The 19,268-nt window shown below is 38.0% G+C and overlaps 1 protein-coding gene and 2 long non-coding RNA genes across 3 annotated transcripts in view; 1 reads left to right on the top strand and 2 right to left on the bottom strand.

Moving 5' to 3' along the window:
• The window catches only part of mgat5 (alpha-1,6-mannosylglycoprotein 6-beta-N-acetylglucosaminyltransferase), a 65,285-nt gene that overhangs the window by 32,990 nt on the left and 13,027 nt on the right, over window positions 1-19,268 (bottom strand). Inside the window, exon 3 of the mRNA XM_082139941.1 lies at window positions 14,307-14,474. Within this exon, the coding sequence (XP_081996067.1) occupies window positions 14,307-14,474 (168 nt within the window). The remainder of the gene's footprint in view (window positions 1-14,306; window positions 14,475-19,268) is intronic.
• On the bottom strand, window positions 7,394-8,317 carry LOC309476793. The gene is made up of 2 exons (XR_014198366.1): window positions 8,119-8,317; window positions 7,394-8,086 (listed from the first exon to the last, which is right to left on the bottom strand). It is a non-coding gene; the product is annotated as an uncharacterized lncRNA (long non-coding RNA).
• On the top strand, window positions 9,725-12,182 carry LOC309475042. Its single transcript, XR_014197485.1, has 2 exons — window positions 9,725-9,972; window positions 10,014-12,182. It is a non-coding gene; the product is annotated as an uncharacterized lncRNA (long non-coding RNA).

The raw sequence follows: 19,268 nt of genomic DNA, 5'->3' as shown, positions 1-19,268 counted from the left end.
ATTTGTAAGCGTGTTAAACATTACAATGTTTTAGGCTTAAACTGCTATTCATATCAGTTCATTTTACAGCTATTTGAGAGATTAAAGGACAGTTAAATCATAATATCATAACAGAAAGAGCCACAGTGACTTGAGTAATTTAGGTTAAAGTCATATGAATCTAGCGTTAGGCTTAAATGTGACCCTGACATTTTTTTGCCATAGATCATCTTCTTCTGTCTGTATTCTCCTGAGGAGATTTACAGGATCCATAGACCTGAGTGAAAGAAGAAGATTCTTGAAGCTTGCAGCTCAATCAAATACCATTGTTTTTACAGGAAGTGGGTTGAAACAGATCACAGGAAAGAAGAGAGAGCAGAGGAGAGAAGAGGAGACTAGATGAAGGAGGGGAGAGGATAAGAGGGGAGACCAAATGAGAGAAGAAGAGACAAGATGAAAGGAGACGAGAGGAAAGAAGATGATGTGAAAGGCAAAGAGACAAAATGAGACGAGACAAGATGAGAGTAAAAGAGATGAGAGAAGAAAGGAGATAAGAGGAAACAAGGAAACAAAACGAGATCACATGAAAGGAGCAGATACAAGACAAGATGAGACTAGATGAAAGGATAGGAATCTCGATGAGATGAGATAAGACGAGACGAGACAAAATGAAGGGAGAGGAATCCAGGTGAGATGAGATGACATGAGTTAAGATGATATGATAAAGGAGAGGATCCAGGTGAGATGAGATGACATGAGTTAAGATATGATATGATATGATATGATATGATATGATATGATATATGATATGATATGATATGATAAAGGAGAGAAATCCAGGTGAGATGAGATGATGCAAGATTAAGGGAGAGGAGAGGAATCCAGGTGAGGTGAGAAGAGTTGAGATGAAATCAGGTGAGAAGAGTTGATATGAGATGTGTTGAGATGAGTTGAAGAGTTGGTACAAGATGAAAAGAGAGGAAAGGAATTCGGGTGAGATAAGTTGAGACAAGTTAATAAAAGATGAAGGGAGAGGAGAGAAATACAGGTGAGTTGAGATGAGAAAAGTTGAGGATAGTTAAGAAGAGATGAGATGAGAAGAGTTGAGAAGAGCTAAAATAAAAAGAGTTGAGTTGAGATGAGTAGAGTTGAGAAGATTTGAAATGAGTAGAGTTGAGAAGAGTTGAGAAGAGTTGAGATGAGAAGAGGAGAGATGAGAAGAGTTGAGTTGAGAAGAGTTGAGAAGAGTTGAGAAGAGTTGAGAAGAGTTGAGAAGAGTTATGACATGAGTTGAGATGACATGAGTTGAGATGACATGAGTTGAGATGACATGAGTTGAGATGACATGAGATGACATGAGTTGAGATGACATGAGTTGAGATGACATGAGTTGAGATGAGTTGTAATGACACGAGTTGAGAAGAGTTAATGGAAGATAAAAGGTGAGGGGAATCCAGGTGAGATGAGATGACTTGAGATGACAGGAGATAAAAAGAAAGCAGGTGAGTCGAAATGACAAGATATAATATGAAAAGAGTGGAGAGAAAACTAGGTGAGATGACATGAGATAATACAAAATGAAAGGAGAGAAAATCAGGTGAGATGATATGAAAAGAGTAAAATGAGACAAGTATGTACAATAGAGCTGCATGATTCTGGATAAATTGAGAATCATGATCTTTTGGTGTAAAATGAAGATCGCGATTCTCCTACGATTTTGAAGAAGAAAAAAACATTAGACGACTACACAAAATAACATGCAAGAGGTTCTGACAAAATGTTCATTGCTTTAGTCTATTTAAAAAATTATAATTTGAACAAAATAATTCAATGAGTCAATCTCAAAAAGTCTATAAACTTTTATCCCAGTACACTTTTATCCCGTTATTTAAATGCTTGTAACACATAAATAACGATAATGTGTGGTTGGATCTGATGAAGCTGCTTCATACTGTACATTTACATGGCAGCTGCTCTCTACGGATCACCGGCAGCGCGAACGCAGATTTGAATGTTGCAGCGTGACGATCGTACTTTCAAAGGTTAACCAAAGTCCCTAAAGTCATGGGTTAAACAGTTTCACATTGCAAGCGTCAGCAGAGTGAGCAGCACGTGTTTTGTCACTGCTCATATCAATGAACGAGAGCATTCATATTGAAATCATGACGGCCGACTCTCACTCATTAACATAACACGGGCAGCGACAAAATATGTGCCATTCACGCTTGCGATGTGTAACAGGCCTAAGACATAGTAGAATCATTGTCATTTAGGAATAAGATCGCGTGGGTGTTTGAATCGAGTTCGCGACCTTTTAACGATTAATCGTGCAGCTTTAATAGACAGTAATAAAAGAGGGAAACAAGATACGATAAAAGGAGAGAACAAGAAAGAGGAGACAAAAAGAGATTAGAAGAAACCAGATTAAATTAAATTAAATTAAAGGAACCGTATGTAAGATTGTGGCCAAAACTGGTACTGCAATCACTTTCAAATTACTGTAGAGCGGTGTATGGATGCCGGATGCCGAAACACTACTGACTTCGTGATTGGTAGATAGGTGGAGGGTGGAGCATCAGGCCAAAACACAACATGACAACATCAACATCAGTTGAGGGCTGCAACTTCACTTTTAAATGACAATATCCTGGCCGGACTACTGTTGTCAGTGATATATACATGATTTCTTAATATCTAGTGACATATCAGGGCCATTTTATGATTAATTGAAATACATTTCTTACATATGGTTCCTTTAAATGAGATGATATAAGTTCAAGTTCACTTTATTATTTTAAGATGAGATGAGAAGAGACAAAACTAGAAGAGAGAAAACCAGATAAGATGAAAGGAGAGAAGAAGAGAGAGGAGAGGAGGAGAAGAAACAAGATAAGGCGAAATGAAAGCAGATGAGATGAGATAATATGTATTGGAGAAACAGAGATGAGAAGAGAGAAGGAGAGATGCGACAAATGAGAGGAGAAGAAACAAGACGAGTCAAGAAGATGAGCGAGCGGAAAAGTTCATGGGGAGGAAAGACGAGATGAGAGGAGACAAGACGAGATAAAGGGAGGAGAGACAAGGACACAAACTGCAGCCATGCAAGGGTGTTAGCCATGTGATCTCCAATTATTTGATTTGCAAGGATTGGATCATCTTTCTGCTCTCTTTCTCTCCTTCATAAAGCGCAAGACATGACGGCGCTGTAGAACAATGGCTAGAGCAGCACACATTAACAGCTTTTCCCGAAAAAGAAACAAACTCCCCACTGAGGGAACACTAAACTGTAAAGGACGTACATGTCATTCACAAATCCACATCGTTTAAGGTCACATGCTAAAAGAATTTAGGCCATTTTGTGAGTCACATGACACAAATAACCCAAAGGTCGTGGGAGAAACAAACAAAATGGCTCAATGAAGCATATTAACACTAGCCGAAATATAGCTGAAAGATGTAAAAAGAGGGATGACTATGAAGAGAAGACAAAAGCAAGCTGTGAAATATGTCTCTCAACACTAACTCGATCAGCTGGTTGGGTGTGTTTAACATACAAACACAATTTAGAGCTAAATTAGACCATAATTATGCCTTAAATGGACACAAACAAAACCTGATCTGTTTCACATACACACCGGACATCCTCATCTACCGCAGAGGGATTGTTTTTCAAGACAGAATCGAATAATATGAAGGCCCTTCCAAGGAATTATGAAAATCCAGGCTGAATTTGAATAACAGCATACTACTTTTATTATATCTACCATATCTTTTTATGGTACTACTATTACAATATGCTTTCCAAACTGAGCCCTAATATGCATGGTAAGCATAATAAATGATTTGCAATACTGGAATATGATTTGGAGTCCCAAAACACGTTGGAAGTACACAAACATTGCTTGGATGGTGTACGATTTTTAAAGCGTGCACCCGGGCATGCATTCTCAGGCTAATGTTACCCACAATCCCTTGCGTCACTTAATACAATTTGTTTGTGGTGGTTTTTCTATTGACTTGTTCTGTTAAGATGAGATGAGATGAGAGGAAATGAGATTAGACAGGAGAGGTTGATGGCAAGGCATTCTGGGATGTGGTGACATCATCTGTACTGATATTAGCTAAACATAATTCCACATTTGCATGCTATCCATAGTAAACCGAATTTGATATTTAAAATAGCACGTCGCAAATCATATTTTGAACAGCTGAAAATAGTACGCCAAACTTACTTATTGGCATGGCATATGGCATACTATTTCCAAGTGTGCATGCGTTCATGTACTTTAGGCTAATATTACTATATTGCTAATATTATAATATTACTAATATTACTTTAGGCTAATATTAATATAAGTTGACTAGTTTTTGGGACCTTTTCTGTTAAAGAAAAGCATCAAGAATTCAAGATCTGACCCAAAGTTTTACAATAATTAACATAACAAATAACAAAAGAAAAAAAAGTACATGATAAAGAGGTCTATGGTATAAAAATGCAATTTTATGCCATAGCAACGCCTCAATATTTACATACTGCCTTACTATACACTTACAATATACTTTCCTTATCACCACAGAAGTGCATATTTAAGACACTAGATTATGAAATCACATCATCACACGTTTCATTGTTGATTTGACTGAGAACGTCACGCTAGATATCAGTAGTCAGTTTTTTTCTATCATGAACTTTACTGAACTTCCGTATTACTGTCAGGTGCAAAAACAATGATTAGCTGGGAGGGAGACAGAGAGAGAAACGGAACAATTTCGACTATTTCTTCCGCATGTGCTGCTACATAAACAGCTGTGCTTGACACAGGCTTAACATACACCCTTGTAAACACTCTCTCATAAACACACACACACACACACACACAGAGAGATGGGCGTTTTCCATCACACACTCCTCCAGGCTAGTGTGAGACCCTGCACGACAAACATAACAATCATCAAGCTGACAATGAGTGTGTCTTTCAACGAGATGAAAACAGCAAGAAATTGAGGAGCGAGAGAGGAAAAGCACTCAGGAAAGCGCTCTCTCTCTCTTTTCCGCTTCAGTGAGACAAATTTCCCTCAGAGCAGCCGCGTGTGTTTGTCTCTCTCACGCCAGAAAACACACACCAAGGGCACTTCTACAGAGAGCGAATGTACAGCGCTGTGTGTGTATAATCTCTGTTCTAGGCGATTTGAGGCCATTCAGTGTCCCTGCCAAGCAGGAATGGTTTTGCTGAAGCTTTCAAATGGATGTGACTCACACACGTTTCATTTTTAAATGAGGACAGATTATAGATGATTTCGGTTTACATAAAGGTGAATCTCGTGAAAACAAGTCCAGGCCACATTGCACATACTGTATAAAGTATATATAAAGAGACATTATTTTCATCAAAATGTTCAAAATTTGCCAAATTAAACATGGTCATTACAAAAAGATCTGGAGGATTTATTTGGGCATTTGTTTATATAAAAATATATTTAGACCGCTTAAAGGAACACTCCACTTTTTTGGGAAATAAGCTCATTTTCCAACTCCCCTAGAGTTAAACAGGCGAGTTTTACCGTTTTCGAATCCATTCAGCCGATCTCCGGGTCTGGCGGTAGCACTTTTAGCATAGCTTAGCATTGATCATTGAAAATCGCAACTTTTCATTTTTCGTCGGTCTTAGTTCACGATGTAACTACAGAAGAGGCAAGTTTTAAATGGGAGAAATATCGAAACTCTTTGGTCCTTTTTTTGAGAGAGATGCTAACGGTCTAATCAGATTCAATTATCTATGCTAAGCTATGCTAAAAGTGCTACCGCCAGACCCGGAGATCGGCTGAATGGATTCAAAAACGGTAAAACTCAACTGCTTAACTCTAGGGGAGTTGGAAAATGAGCCTATTTCCCCAAAAAAGTGGAGTGTTCCTTTAACATAGTGATTGCTATCAGGATAGGAGACTTTCAAACAGCATAAAAAAAAAAAATTATGTGAAGAATCACCTATTGTAACTTACCTTTCATTTTCTTTAAGTAAAATATATTTTCTAAATTCTTCCTAATGATTTTGAGGTGAAACATGATCAAGCCATGTTCTTGACAGGTTACGTGACCTTATAATAAAACTAACCCTACGTACGTAAATTAATAAATAAATACATAAATAAATAGGTAGGTAGGTATTTGGTAGAATAGCAAAGTCCAAGAAGTGAGCTCAGTAATGCTGTTTTATGACCCGGAACGGTCGTTTCAAGCAACACATCCCAAAAATATATGAGGTGAAACAGTTCTGGACAGAGAAATGGGCCAAAATCACCCCACGCCGCTGCTGTAGGTCTGATTTGCAAATACAGAAAGCCTTTGGATGAAGATATTCCACAGAAAGCCTTAATTTGTCACTTTTTACATAGGGATTACAAAAACTGTAACTAGACAAACGTTTTATTTGACATTTTTTGGCCCTTATTTAAAGGGTTGGTTCGGAGTAAAATCAACCTAGGGTCCTTTGCACCATGACCTCGAGCCAAACAAGGATGTAGTGTAACGACGAATTATTATTTTTTCCGAAGTGTTGACACCTTAGTGTTATCTAATAATTGTTGCAAACTGATACTACCAACAAAATATTAGTGCATTCCTGGAACTGGGCGTCGTTCCACTACATCCTTATGCATCGCTTTCTGCCAGGACTTTTACGTGCTTTTCCCAAATCACGGAAGTGACCTCGACGTCCGGGTTAGCAGTAGCATGAGCCGTCAGGCAAGTGTTATTTAAAATAAACTCCTGATGTACTTACAAACTTTCCAATGCCTCGTTTTATGAGTACAGAACCTATTTGTACTACTGTAGAAGTTTGGTACCATTCTGGGCATTATTACTGGGGTAATTTACGAGATACATCCTAGCCTGCACTAAGCCATCCGGCTGATTTCTCTAAATAAGCTCTAACTTTAATAATGTTCAACCAAGGAAAAAAAAGCTTCTGGGGGGTGTTTGGCTCGTGGTCATGGTGCAAAGGACTCTAGGTTGATTTTACTCCGAACCATCCCTTTAAGTTCCATTGTGTGCTGACCATCTCTCTGAATCGGATCATCCTCCCACAGGAGAACCGTCCAGCACAATGGGCCTTTCAATACAGAGCACTGATAACTATCACATTTCTGACTACACAAAAGCTAAAGAGTCCAACAATGTGACTGACAAGACAATTAGTTACACACAAATGGAGACAACACAGAGAAAAAAAGACGTGTGCTCTCTCATCAGCAACACACTGCTTCATGACACACAAAAGCATCAAAACCGACAGATGAAACTCTCCGGGACCACACACACACACGGGCCGAAGACAAGTTTGTGTGTGAGCCTTGCTTCTTTCTGACACACTCACACTTTTGGGGAAAACATAGCTTAAAACATCTCAAAAAAAAAAAAAAAAGGTCTATAAGCTTTCTAAAATACCATCTTTATTAATTTCGAAACATGCTAAATGTTGTTTATTTCAAAATCGATGAAAATGATGTCTCACAACTACAAAACAGGAAGTACCCATCGTGGTTGGCTTGTGAGAAGAGCTTTTGCACAAGTTGTGGTCAATATTACTGATTAAGCCAGTTCCCCAAACAGGGAAGCCATATCCGCCCCGGGCCCGGATGTATGAAACCAACAGCAGAAACGCTCCACAGCCAACCAAAGACTCTCTGGAGACAGCAAAAACATACAGAACTGGGAACTTATGAGCAAATGTGAGAATAATCTGCGCTCTATGTTCAATGACCAAATAATCCGAGCCACCAAACAATCAGAAGCTTTTCCACAACAATATGTTCAAATGACACTAATCTAGATAACAGTTTCCGAAGGACAATGTTATGGGAAAACATGTGTTAAATATTTTAAATTATCACTGTTATGTAGGGATAAATGATATTAGTACTTTATTGTTTATTTATTTTTTATATCAGTTTTGGTTTATCTTGATTGAGTTCTGTTTCACTTTTAGAGTATTTCAAACAACTGATTTAACTTATAATATTTGTTCATTCATTCAGTCAAAAATCTCAACTTTTAATATCGCCCATCAACATGAAAATAATTATCGGCTAGAATTTTCATATCGGAAACCTTAAGTGGTAGAAAAGAGACAAAAAGAAAACCAAACTAGAATTTTGGTCACACATTATCTGAAGAAAGTGATCAAACTTGGCAAAATTTGCAACCCTGAAGTTAAGCTGATCGAGTTTTCACGCAAAAATCGAAAGTTTAATCGCTTAGAAAAGTAGCAGGACATAACATTTGAGGTATCATTCACATCTGTTTAGCAAACGTGTGGGATGAATTAATTTTTAAACTAAATGGCCGTTCACACCAAGGACGATAGGAATCAGCCAATCAGAAACCACCAACTTTAAAGAGCTCGAGCATTTAAAGCGGCAGACGCCACATATATTGTGTGTTGGTGTGGATCCTAATATAGTTATCTTTATAGTTAGCATTCTTGTTATGAACAGGCCTTAACTCTAACTTTAGCTCTGTCTCTTCTCGCTAGCAAGGATGAACGTGGTCTTTGTGCTATTGTTCTTAGCCTGCAAGTGTTTAGCTTATTAATTACACGTTGGCCTTGCGTCCACCAGCGGCATCTACGAGCACAATGAAGCCAGCCATTCTGTTTGCTAACAGTGGGCATCTCTGTCTGTGTCTCTCGTTCTCCTTCTCTCTCCGAGGAGTCGAGAGCCAGAAACGCAGAGCGTGCCAGCGGCGTCATTTCAACAGCGTCCAGAGAGACGGTAACAGACACCGCTGGCGCAAACAAACGCACACACATAGACACACAAGACACGGGCCGCACGAACACCTGGGCTCTCTTCGCCGCTGGCACGCGATGCCGATAACCTCTGAGAAAGAGAGAAAGCCTGGGTGAAACGTGCTATGTTTGGATAGATAACATCGGCGGGCGTCAGTTCAACGGTTTTAATCGGGTGGATCCGCAGACGCAGATGTGAGATAATGCCAATGCAAGTCTGATGTTATCCTGAAAGTGGAGATAGTGGAAAACAAACATTAACATAATTACAGGTGTCAAGTGTGTCAATTTTGAGCTAGCACTAAACAGTTTTTCCAATTCACTTCCAAAGAAGTCTCTCAAACATTCATTAAAATTGAGTAAAAAATGGTTTTAGCTTGTGTTGACCTTGCATCTTTGAACATAAGTTCTTTTCTAGCATCAGTTAGTTGTGATTTATCAGATTAATTGTTGCAGATATAATACTCTAATCCAACTCTGATGCATATGAAAGAGACAACAGTGAGAATCCTACACAAGAAAAATCTTTTTCTTTCATTTTTTAAAAATGATAATGAAGGAAATATAAACGTGGAAAATAGTTGGCTGAATATTTGGAAAAATAACAGGGTCTTTTAATGTAACTAGGTTATCTTTCTACGCTGAAAGTAGTTATATTTTCTATTCTTTCTGGGATAACTTGCCACTTGTTGTGGCAAACATTATTATTCATATGAAAAACAGCTGAGCTAACAGGCTGCTAGAACTATGAATGCTCCCAAAACAAACTCAACAAATAGATTCGGTCTCTATGATCTCATAATAAAGTTTTTCAGCCAATCAGAAAACAGATTCAATCGTATGTTGTAGGGCTGCACGATATTGGGGGAAAAAACGGACATCGTGAGATATACAGTATATTGCGATATGAAAAAAAAAAGGAAAAAAGAAAAGAAAAATCACAAGATGACTTGAATAACTCTTTTTGGAAAGAATGAATCATTCTAGAATTATTGGGGTGATTTTGCATAGAATACGCATAGAAAATAATCAACAAATTACAAGCATAGATAAATACAATAGAACAAAGACACAAATCAAATAAACAGTGCTTTGTGTTTTTCAGGTAAGACTAACAGCATTCATGTACAGAAATTGAATAATCAAATTCACTATAAATTAAATATAATTAATCTTTGTTACAGCTTCAAAAGTGATTGTCTTTTTCGTTTGTTGTTTGATTACCATCAATGACACAGACGGAAGCAGGGATATTATGCTGCTGTCACTTTGTACGTTCACGTGAGCCATATTTGACCGTGTTCACAAGGGTACCAGCCGAGACGGGCGTCTTGACATAATTTTGTGTGTATATGTCCATTCAAGCACAAATAGACGCGAAAGAGAACGGAAATGTTTGCGTTGAGAATTGACTATCGCGGCTGTGCACATCATGATATCAATGTCAACAGAGTAAAAACACTGCTGGGAAACATAGAACTTTTGAGGTTAACGGCAGGTGACCTACAGACAAAAAACCATTCAATTTCTTCAAACTCTTTTTTTTCTTCAAACATTAAATGCACCCATTTAGAGGAACCCGGGAAGAATGAGCAGAAGGTGAATGTTCTCTTGTGTGGGTGCAAGAGTTCACACGTACATTCACCGTTTTACAGTTCCAACATGAAGACCACAATGAGTCTTTGTGCGGGCCCTTCAGACGGTATTGGTTAGATTTGTCATCATGTTGATGGACTATAAAGAGTCGTTTGATAGCTTTGAAAAGCAGGACTTTTCTTTCATTTCTTCACTAGCTGCCAGGCCCCACTCGGTCATTCGTCAGGGAATAATAGCGCTTTAGAGAGCTTGGGACTGCAAGTAAAGATTCAAGCTGCTGTCATCCTGAACTATGACTTACATCTGAAAATGTTGGTTTGAGTTCTCAAAAACATCTATAGCTATGTTTCTATCACCCTGTTTTTATGCGTATTTTAAGTATCGCATCAGAAACGAGTGATGGAAACAGCAATTTAGAAAAAGAAATCCCTTAATTCGACAAAAGTTTTTACGCTAGTACGGATAATGGGAGATCGAAACGCATTTGCTGAATAAATTCTGACGTAGCGAACATTAAACAAACGTGACTAATCGGCTGTTTCGGCTGATGGTGTTTTGTTTACTGTTGGTTACTAGGTTACCAATACCACCGTCATCCGCTCAAACAACTTGATGGAAACGCACCTGATTCGTTTCTTGCGAACTTTGAAAAGATTCGCTTCACGTTTGGTTGGAAATCCAGCTTACGGCATGTCAGCCGTGTCCGGTAGTCTTAAAAGATCTAGTCTGTTAAGAAAACCGACCTAAAATTACATTCCAACACTTTGCTAACACATTAGAAAACTCACCGTTATAAAACTAGCGTCTTCTAGGTGGTTTTAGCGTGTAGGATTTCCTGGTTGTTTTAAAGTGTTGTACAGAAGAGTGTTCATTATTTAATCTAGTGTGTTGTTTTTCGGATGCTAGCGTGAAATGGATGGTTCTAGTGAATTGCTATGTAGTTGCTACTCTGTTCTTGGTCATTTTAAGGGCCGTTTACACCAAGGATGATAACTATAAAGTTTTATAAAGCTAATTCTATGAGAATAGGGTAGTCCACACCACAACTATAATAATAAATCACAATTTCATATGAATTAAGTATGAAAAAAATGAAGTATGAAGGCCTACCCTGATATACCGCCACTGGGGCGTAAGCAGATCATCCAAAAACGTACAAATGAGATCGTACAAATTCTAATTAAGACACCAATTCGCCAAAATGTAAAACAGTTATGAACTGCAATGAGACTGTGTTGTTTGTTCACATATCTAACCCCAAATATGATAGTGATGCTTGACTTGACTGTTTATAATGGCAAAAGAGCTAAATTATTTATGCACTGCGCAATTTTCGCAAATCAAGTTAGCATTGACAGGACAGTGTGTGTTACATAACATCACACCATATCCATCACATACTGTAATTTTAACCTCTCTTTGCTGCTTAATGTGCCTTAAAGCAGTTTAGCTCAGTCTGAGAGATAAACAAAGGTTGTCGCCAGAAGTGTCATCGCAGCGGTCTGTCACAAAAGCAGTCAGAAAGAGAGAGAGTTAGCGATATCCAGCCACTGTCAAGCACCACATGACTCAACAGGGGTTTGGCCTATATTAAGCACAGTGAGTCAGAGGCGATGGATCACATCCGCACACACACCCCAAGTCGAGGGACAGACAAATCACACACATACAACCTTTACGGAAAAGCACAGAGGTGGTACCAGGTTACAGCGAATGCATCAGATGATAATACCATGGTATTTTGATATAAGCATGGAACTAAATTATTACCATATGTTTTACATGTTACTTAATGGTACTTCAAAGAACACCATTATAGGTTTCCCAAAAACATGGTATTACAGTGGTACTACAACTGTAAATGCACAAAAACAGCATTACTGTGGTAACTGTCCAAAACACATTCCAAAAACCATCAATCATGGTATTACTGTACATGCACAAGAAAACATGGTATTGCTGTAGTAAATATCCAAAGACCATGGCAATGGAACTGTACACATAGAAAAACATGATGTTACTGTGGTAAATGCCTAAAGACATAGTATTACCATCAGGGCCGTATTAAGACAGTGTGGTGCCCCTGGGCACTATACCTCAAAGGACACACGGACAGTATAATCATCAGTGATGCACGCGATTACATTTAGAAATAGACAAGTTTTGTTTCCAAATGCACCAAGCAAAGATCCTTTTAATTTTATAAACTTTTATAAACCCAGCCAATATAATCACAATGAACACATCCAAAATAAAATCTTTAACACATACAGTATAACAACTGCAAAACCACTCAATTTCAAGACATCTGTCCATTTTGGATTTAGATTCATTTTCTGTAGCCGTTAAAAAAAAAAACACACACATTTGCGCGTACTGGCGCGCACTTGTTGTGGACCAACTCAACTCCGACAGATTGGGGAGGGAGGGGGGGAGTGATAGTGGTCATGTAATCTTTAGTTATTTATCATTTGTTATTATTATTATTGTTAAATTAGTGTTCATAAACGAGTTATGTATGGTCTTTCAAGAATTTCAAGTTAATAATATAACAATTTACGAAAAATATTTTTAAAGCTTGTGTCATGTGGTGCCCCCCTAGTGGTTGTGAATGGTTGGTGCCCCTGGGCACTGGCCCAAGTGCCCTTATGGATAATCCGGCTCTGATTACCATTGTACATGCTAATATACAGTAGTGGTAAATGTCCAATGGTAAACCATTGTATTTCAGTTGTACATGAACAAAAAAAAATTATTGAATTACGGTGGTAAATGTCCAGAAACATTGTATTACCATTGTACATATCCAAAAAACACAGTATTACAGTGGCACATGTCAGAAAAACATGGTATTGTTGTGATATTTATGAAAACTAACAACTGCAACCATAGTTCAACTATAGTATTTGTAGTGAAACCAAGAAACATGGCCACTAGAGTTTAACTATAACAACGCCATGGTTCATTTTCATGTTCTAAAACATGGTATTACTGTGAAAAATGTACAAAATGATACCCTTAAGCAATGCCTGAGATGTTACCAGTACAGACTGTGATAGTATGGTACAGTGATTGCAACAGATGGTAATACCATTATACTTTGGTATATTCAATATAACCAAATGATGGAGAGTACCATAGTTTTACCATGGCAGATGTCCAAATTACCACAGCATTACATTTACATCAGTCATCTGGTCGATTATAATCAAATTTGAAGTCTACCAAGACAAACTTCGCTTTGGTGACAAATTCAAGCTACATTAACTCTCAGCTCTGTCAATACAACCTGAAAACAACACTACATCAGCGGATTGATAAACACAGATGTAGTAAAAACCAACTAGCGTAACTGTAAACCATAAAAAACACCTAAGCGGAACCTTATTGAGGAACACAAGATCGTAAAGAAAATTACTTCTACTTTTAATGAACACATAAAAATGAACAAAGCAAAGCCCCATCTTACATTATTTGCTGATTAATATCGTCTTGTTTTTCAATACAAAGCTACCGCCCGTAACATAACCAAGCCCTTTCTTTCTAGCAAACACTTGATGGTGAAACTACAAATAGTTAGTTTTGTAACGTGGTCGTTAATCATCTTGTAGCTGAAGGAAAATCAATAGAGTCCAATAAAGAGGGCAGGAACTGTGAAAGAAAACCATGAATGTGTGTGTGTGTGTGTGTGTGTGTGTGTGTGTGTGTGTGTGTGTGTGTGTGTGTGTGTGTGAGGCATGCAAGAGTGCGTGCCACGACGTGTAAAGAGTGCTGTGTTTTCTCAGAGGTCTGCGGAGGGACACTGATTTTGGAAATTGGGGGGGGGGGGGGGGGGGGGTGGAGGGGTGTCAAGGAAAATTTGAAACGCTGAAATGATCAATAGGAAGACTAACAGAAAATATATCAGTGTAAAGAGTAAAATATGATGAGAAAGGCCATCTGTACCTGCCACGTTTACTTTTTCTGGGTTGACAGGGTTCGGTCCAGGGGTCCCGGTTCCATTGGTCAGGTTAGTACTTGTGCCGTTGTATATGATATTGTCCACTTTAGACTCCAGCTTTGATAATCTCTGCATTATATTATCCAGCAGAACAGCTAGAGTCTTCTTCAGATCTGCACAAAAGAATATTATATACATATGATTAGCTAAAAGAATATAGTAGAATAAAAGCAGTAATTATTAATTACTAAAATAAAATACAAATAAATTATAATTATAAATATATTATATAATTATATATATATATATATATAAATAAATTTACACTTATATTTTATTATATATATAAAAAATACAAGAAATATATTTTATACAGATTATTTCAATTATATATATATATACACATACATACACACAAATAAAATATTTTATAAAATTTTTAGAATGTTTAATAGAATTATATATAGCGAGATGCAAAACATTTGAAAAATAAGCATGTATGCATGCATGCATGTATGTCTGTATGTCTGTATGTATGCATGTATATATACACATATAGGGCCCTATTTTAACGATCTGAAACGCAAGTGTCAAAGCGCAAAGCGCAAGTAACTTTGTGGGCGGGTCTCGGCGCTGTTGCTATTTTCCCGGCGGGATAAATGACTATTGCGCCAGGCGCAAATCTAAAATGGGTTGGTCTGAAGTAGCTTCATTATTCATAGGTGTGGTTTGGGCGTAACGTGAAATAAACCAATCAGAGCGTCATCTCACATTCCCTTTAAGAGCAAACGCGCTTTTTCCATAGCGGATTGCTATTGAAACGGCGGATTTGCCAGGCGCGCGCCAGGAGCGGTTCACAGCCAGGAGAGCAACGCTCTCGTCACGGCCGTAAAAGAGAGAAGTTACATTGAAATGGAGAAACCCACCCAAATTAACTTCGGTTAAACAGGCGTATGATAATTTGGGTAAATGTGTAAGCTAGATGTATGCTTTTATAATAAATAGTCTATCTATCTATCTATCTATCTATCTATCTATCTATCTATCTATCTATCTATCTATCTATCTATCTATCTATCTATCGTAATAATGTATTCAAAAATGAAAACTGCTGCTTCTGTGTAGATGAGAGAATCAAAGTGTAGGCTATGTGCGTTGTGCACACGCTACATTGATTATGGCCAAGCATGCGCCCTTAAAATAGCATATGAATAACATGCGCAACGCGCCACTGACTTTAAACTATTTTTTCCTGGTTAGTGGCGCAATTGTTTTCTAAACCTGCAAAATAGCATGAATGAACGTTTGCGCCGGAACACGCCTCCTCTTTGCGCTGAACCGCCCCCGGGAGCGCAAGTGTATTTCCTAACTTACCGACGTGCTTCTGTGGAGGGAAAAGTCCGCTTTGCGCGGGTGCAAAATAGGAATGATACATGCGTCGGTGTACAAAGTCACTTGCGCTGGGTGCAAGATAGGGCCCCTAGTCTTATTTTTCAAATGTTTTGCATCCGACTGAAATTTCATGAGAGCATAAATACGCAACTTATATGCAAATATCTGTAAATAAGTCCCAACACCAAGATTAGTTTTTTTTCTTTGCTTTTTTTTCCTTTTTCTGCCACAAGTTTCAGACTAAGCATTTATCCATCTTGTATTCTGTACAAATAGAATAGAAAATAATAGAATGGAACAAATTTCTCATTTATATTTCCATACCCCCACACACACTTAACTGAATGAGGTCAAAACACCTTCAGCATTTCAAACAGGTTTTAATATGATTTCAGCAGAAACCCAAGCTTCCTGCAGAACAGAGGGATTAAGAACCATCCATATGCTCAATAACTCAATAATCTGGAGTTTCATCTTGATAACACACTATGAAAGATGATTATGTTCAAATGCAGAGAGAATCAGAGAGGATGAGTGAGGCGTGGAATGATCCAAATGCAATTATGAATCCGAATCTCGAGATTGATTTAGATTGATTCAGTAATTCAGTTTAAAGAATCCAATAAACAAACACACCACATGTAATAAACTATAAAAATACAGAAGGAGGACGAATAAGTATAATTATTTTACCATGGAACATTTCTCCTCTTTCTGGGTGACAACACCTCAGGGCAATTCGTGGCAACTACTTGAATAAAGAACAAATATGCTGTTAAACTGATTTCCAGTGACATAATTCACCAATCCTTAAACTACTTGTTCTTGTTTCTCACTCGCATCTCAAAAACCAAAAAAGGGGAAGAAGGAGAGAAGAGAAACAATGCATCTCACAATGCATGACTAGTGAAAACTTGTCCAAACCAATCAAAATCATGATCCAATTCCAATATTTCCAGCTAAATATAATTTTTCATGCAGAAATGTCTCACATTATGAAAGTTAAACTTGTGAATGTCTTTAACTCATTTCATCTCTTTCTCTCTGGCTCAAAAAATTGTCCAAATCCAGTCGGATTTTCTCTGACAGATGGAGACAAGAGTATAATCCATATTTCTATGTCACCGAGTACCTCTACTCACAATTATGATGACGTCATGACATCATCATCACACTTCCCAGGACTAAATCCCTCAGAGAGCAGTAAACCCTTCGGGGGTGGGGGCAGTCATGTGACATTAAAGGTGCTGTATATACATTTTTGACGGTATTAAAGCATTAAAATACCATAAGTTGCAGAGATTTCGGAAACATTCTAAGCTCAAATACTTGTTTTTCCAAAAAAACGACTCAACAACCAGTTATTCTACTTTGAAATGTGAGTTTCAGACGCTGGTGTTTATTCCAGTCTTTTAAAATAGTTGAATGATTGAATGCTCGCGAGGTGCCTGTCAGTCAATGACAGTCAACTACTTTGAATATTATAGCATTTTGGGCATTAACATTTTGGACACTCATTTTAGGTGGCGTTTGTTCAACTCACTGACTTTCACAGTACATTGAAAGTAAACATAACCGGAAATAAGTGAGACGTACTATTTCCAAACAGAAGTGCGTCACGAAGCTCAGTGCAAGTGGTCCATTGGGTGTTATATGAATGTTTATATTCTTTTTCTCTTATCTCTATATTAAGTAGTGTTAATAAGCGAGGCGCTGCTTTGTGTACAGCGGTACTAAAAAAAAACCCATAGGCTGTAAAAAAAAGACAGCGCTGGATTTGTGTTTTTACCCTTCATATTACCACGGAGAGTCATATCTGACCTTACATCTCTTTCTCTAGCGCTCTCTCAATTTCACTCTCAACGGATAATACAAATTGATCTTTCGCTTCGGCCTGGTTTAATCATTTCTGGGTGTCTGTAACTCTCTCCTCACCTGTCTGTCTGTCCGTCTGTCTCACTTATTAACTGCAAATGTGATGCATTAATGGGATGCATATCCGGGAGCTTCAGCGAGACAGATTTAGACAGGAGACAATATACCGACCAAGATTAGATTACAGAGAGCAAGATATAGATCCACATTCTAAACAAAAAGCCGCAGTTCTGGTTTACAGGGAAAGCAGAAAGTGGACCAGAATACAATACTTGAACGTACAGCAAACTAACTACAGATGCAAAAGTATACAAGGAGACCAGCTAGATTTTTGCTTCCTTGTTTACTAGAGAAACTAGATTCCATCACAGATGTCACTGTGCTTTAATTGAACAGGTCAAACAGGAACAGATCAGGTTGAGACAGGAATCTGTTCTTACAATGAACTAGGGATGTGACGGCGAAGAAATGTTCCCACCGGATCGTATAATCGATGTGTGACAACACCCGTAATAAGGGAGGCCGGGACTGGGTAGGTTTGACGCTGATGAATGCCTTGCGTATTTTGCTTTCGAATTAGCTGCAATTGCTTGAATGGTGGGTTCATTATTATTATTATTTATGACTATGTTTGCAGGATCCCTATTAGCATTAGTCTTAAATCCAAAATATTGCCAAATAGACGCTTTTACATTTCCGCCATCGTCTCGTCAGTCACCTCGCCTCACTCTCGTCACGTGATAAATGAAATCTTGACTCCTGCTGCTGATCAGTTTTTAATTGTAATGTCTGTTCTCTAATTGAACTACATTATTTGTATTACTATTAAAAAAAAAAATCAAAAGGATTGTGGGGGGTGGTGCCGCAGTGGGCAAGTGATGTAATTGGTGTGCGGCTGAACACCTTGCAACACCGATTATCGCAGCAAGCCTACAAAGGGCTATTAAGGGCTGCCCCCTAATAGTCAACTAAACGTTAGTTGACGAGAAGAGGCTTAGTCGACCAAAATTGTATTAGTCGGTTAGTCGCAGAAAAAAAAAACCTCCACAGAAAGTGGCGAAGTCACGCAGTTCGTGAGGGCCAGATCGTTAACGGGGATATACTATAATTTCCTTGACATTACAGTACGTCGGGTAGGAAATCATAACGTTCTCCTATCATCCATCCCCCTCAAATATGGCTTATCATTTGAAACATGCAAGTAGTAGCAAATTAACTTGGCCGCTTGGTCTAATGTTAACCTAGATCAGGGATGTCGAACTCAGTTCCAAAGTTTAGTTCCACCCCCTGCTTCAACACACATACCTGTAGTTTTCAAATAAGCCTGAAGGACTTAGCTGAATCACTTGTGTTTAATTAGGGTTGAGATAAACTCCTTTGTTTGACACCCCTGATCTAGATAAAAGGCTGAATAAACAATATTGGATCTTCTGAAACACCACCACAGACCCATTTTATCTACCAAGTGAAAACCGCAATTACAACCAAAATACAAATAAACTCTATTTTACTGTGTCTAAATACATAAACAATAAAAGACTCATTTTAAAGCAAAAATGTATTTAGACATCCCAACATTATAATGTACAATTTGCAAAATGTATATTGCTTTTGAGATTTGCGAAAAATTATTGCAAAAACAAGATCATTTGTTGAGATCATACGATAATTATCGGATCCCCTGTTGATGACCCCTGCCT

The sequence above is a fragment of the Leuciscus leuciscus genome (assembly GCF_965113295.1).
Source record: "Leuciscus leuciscus genome assembly, chromosome: 15".
NCBI classification, from domain to species: Eukaryota; Metazoa; Chordata; class Actinopteri; order Cypriniformes; family Leuciscidae; genus Leuciscus; species Leuciscus leuciscus.
Note: the sequence above shows the minus strand (reverse complement) of the source record. Positions and strands in the feature narration are given on the sequence as shown.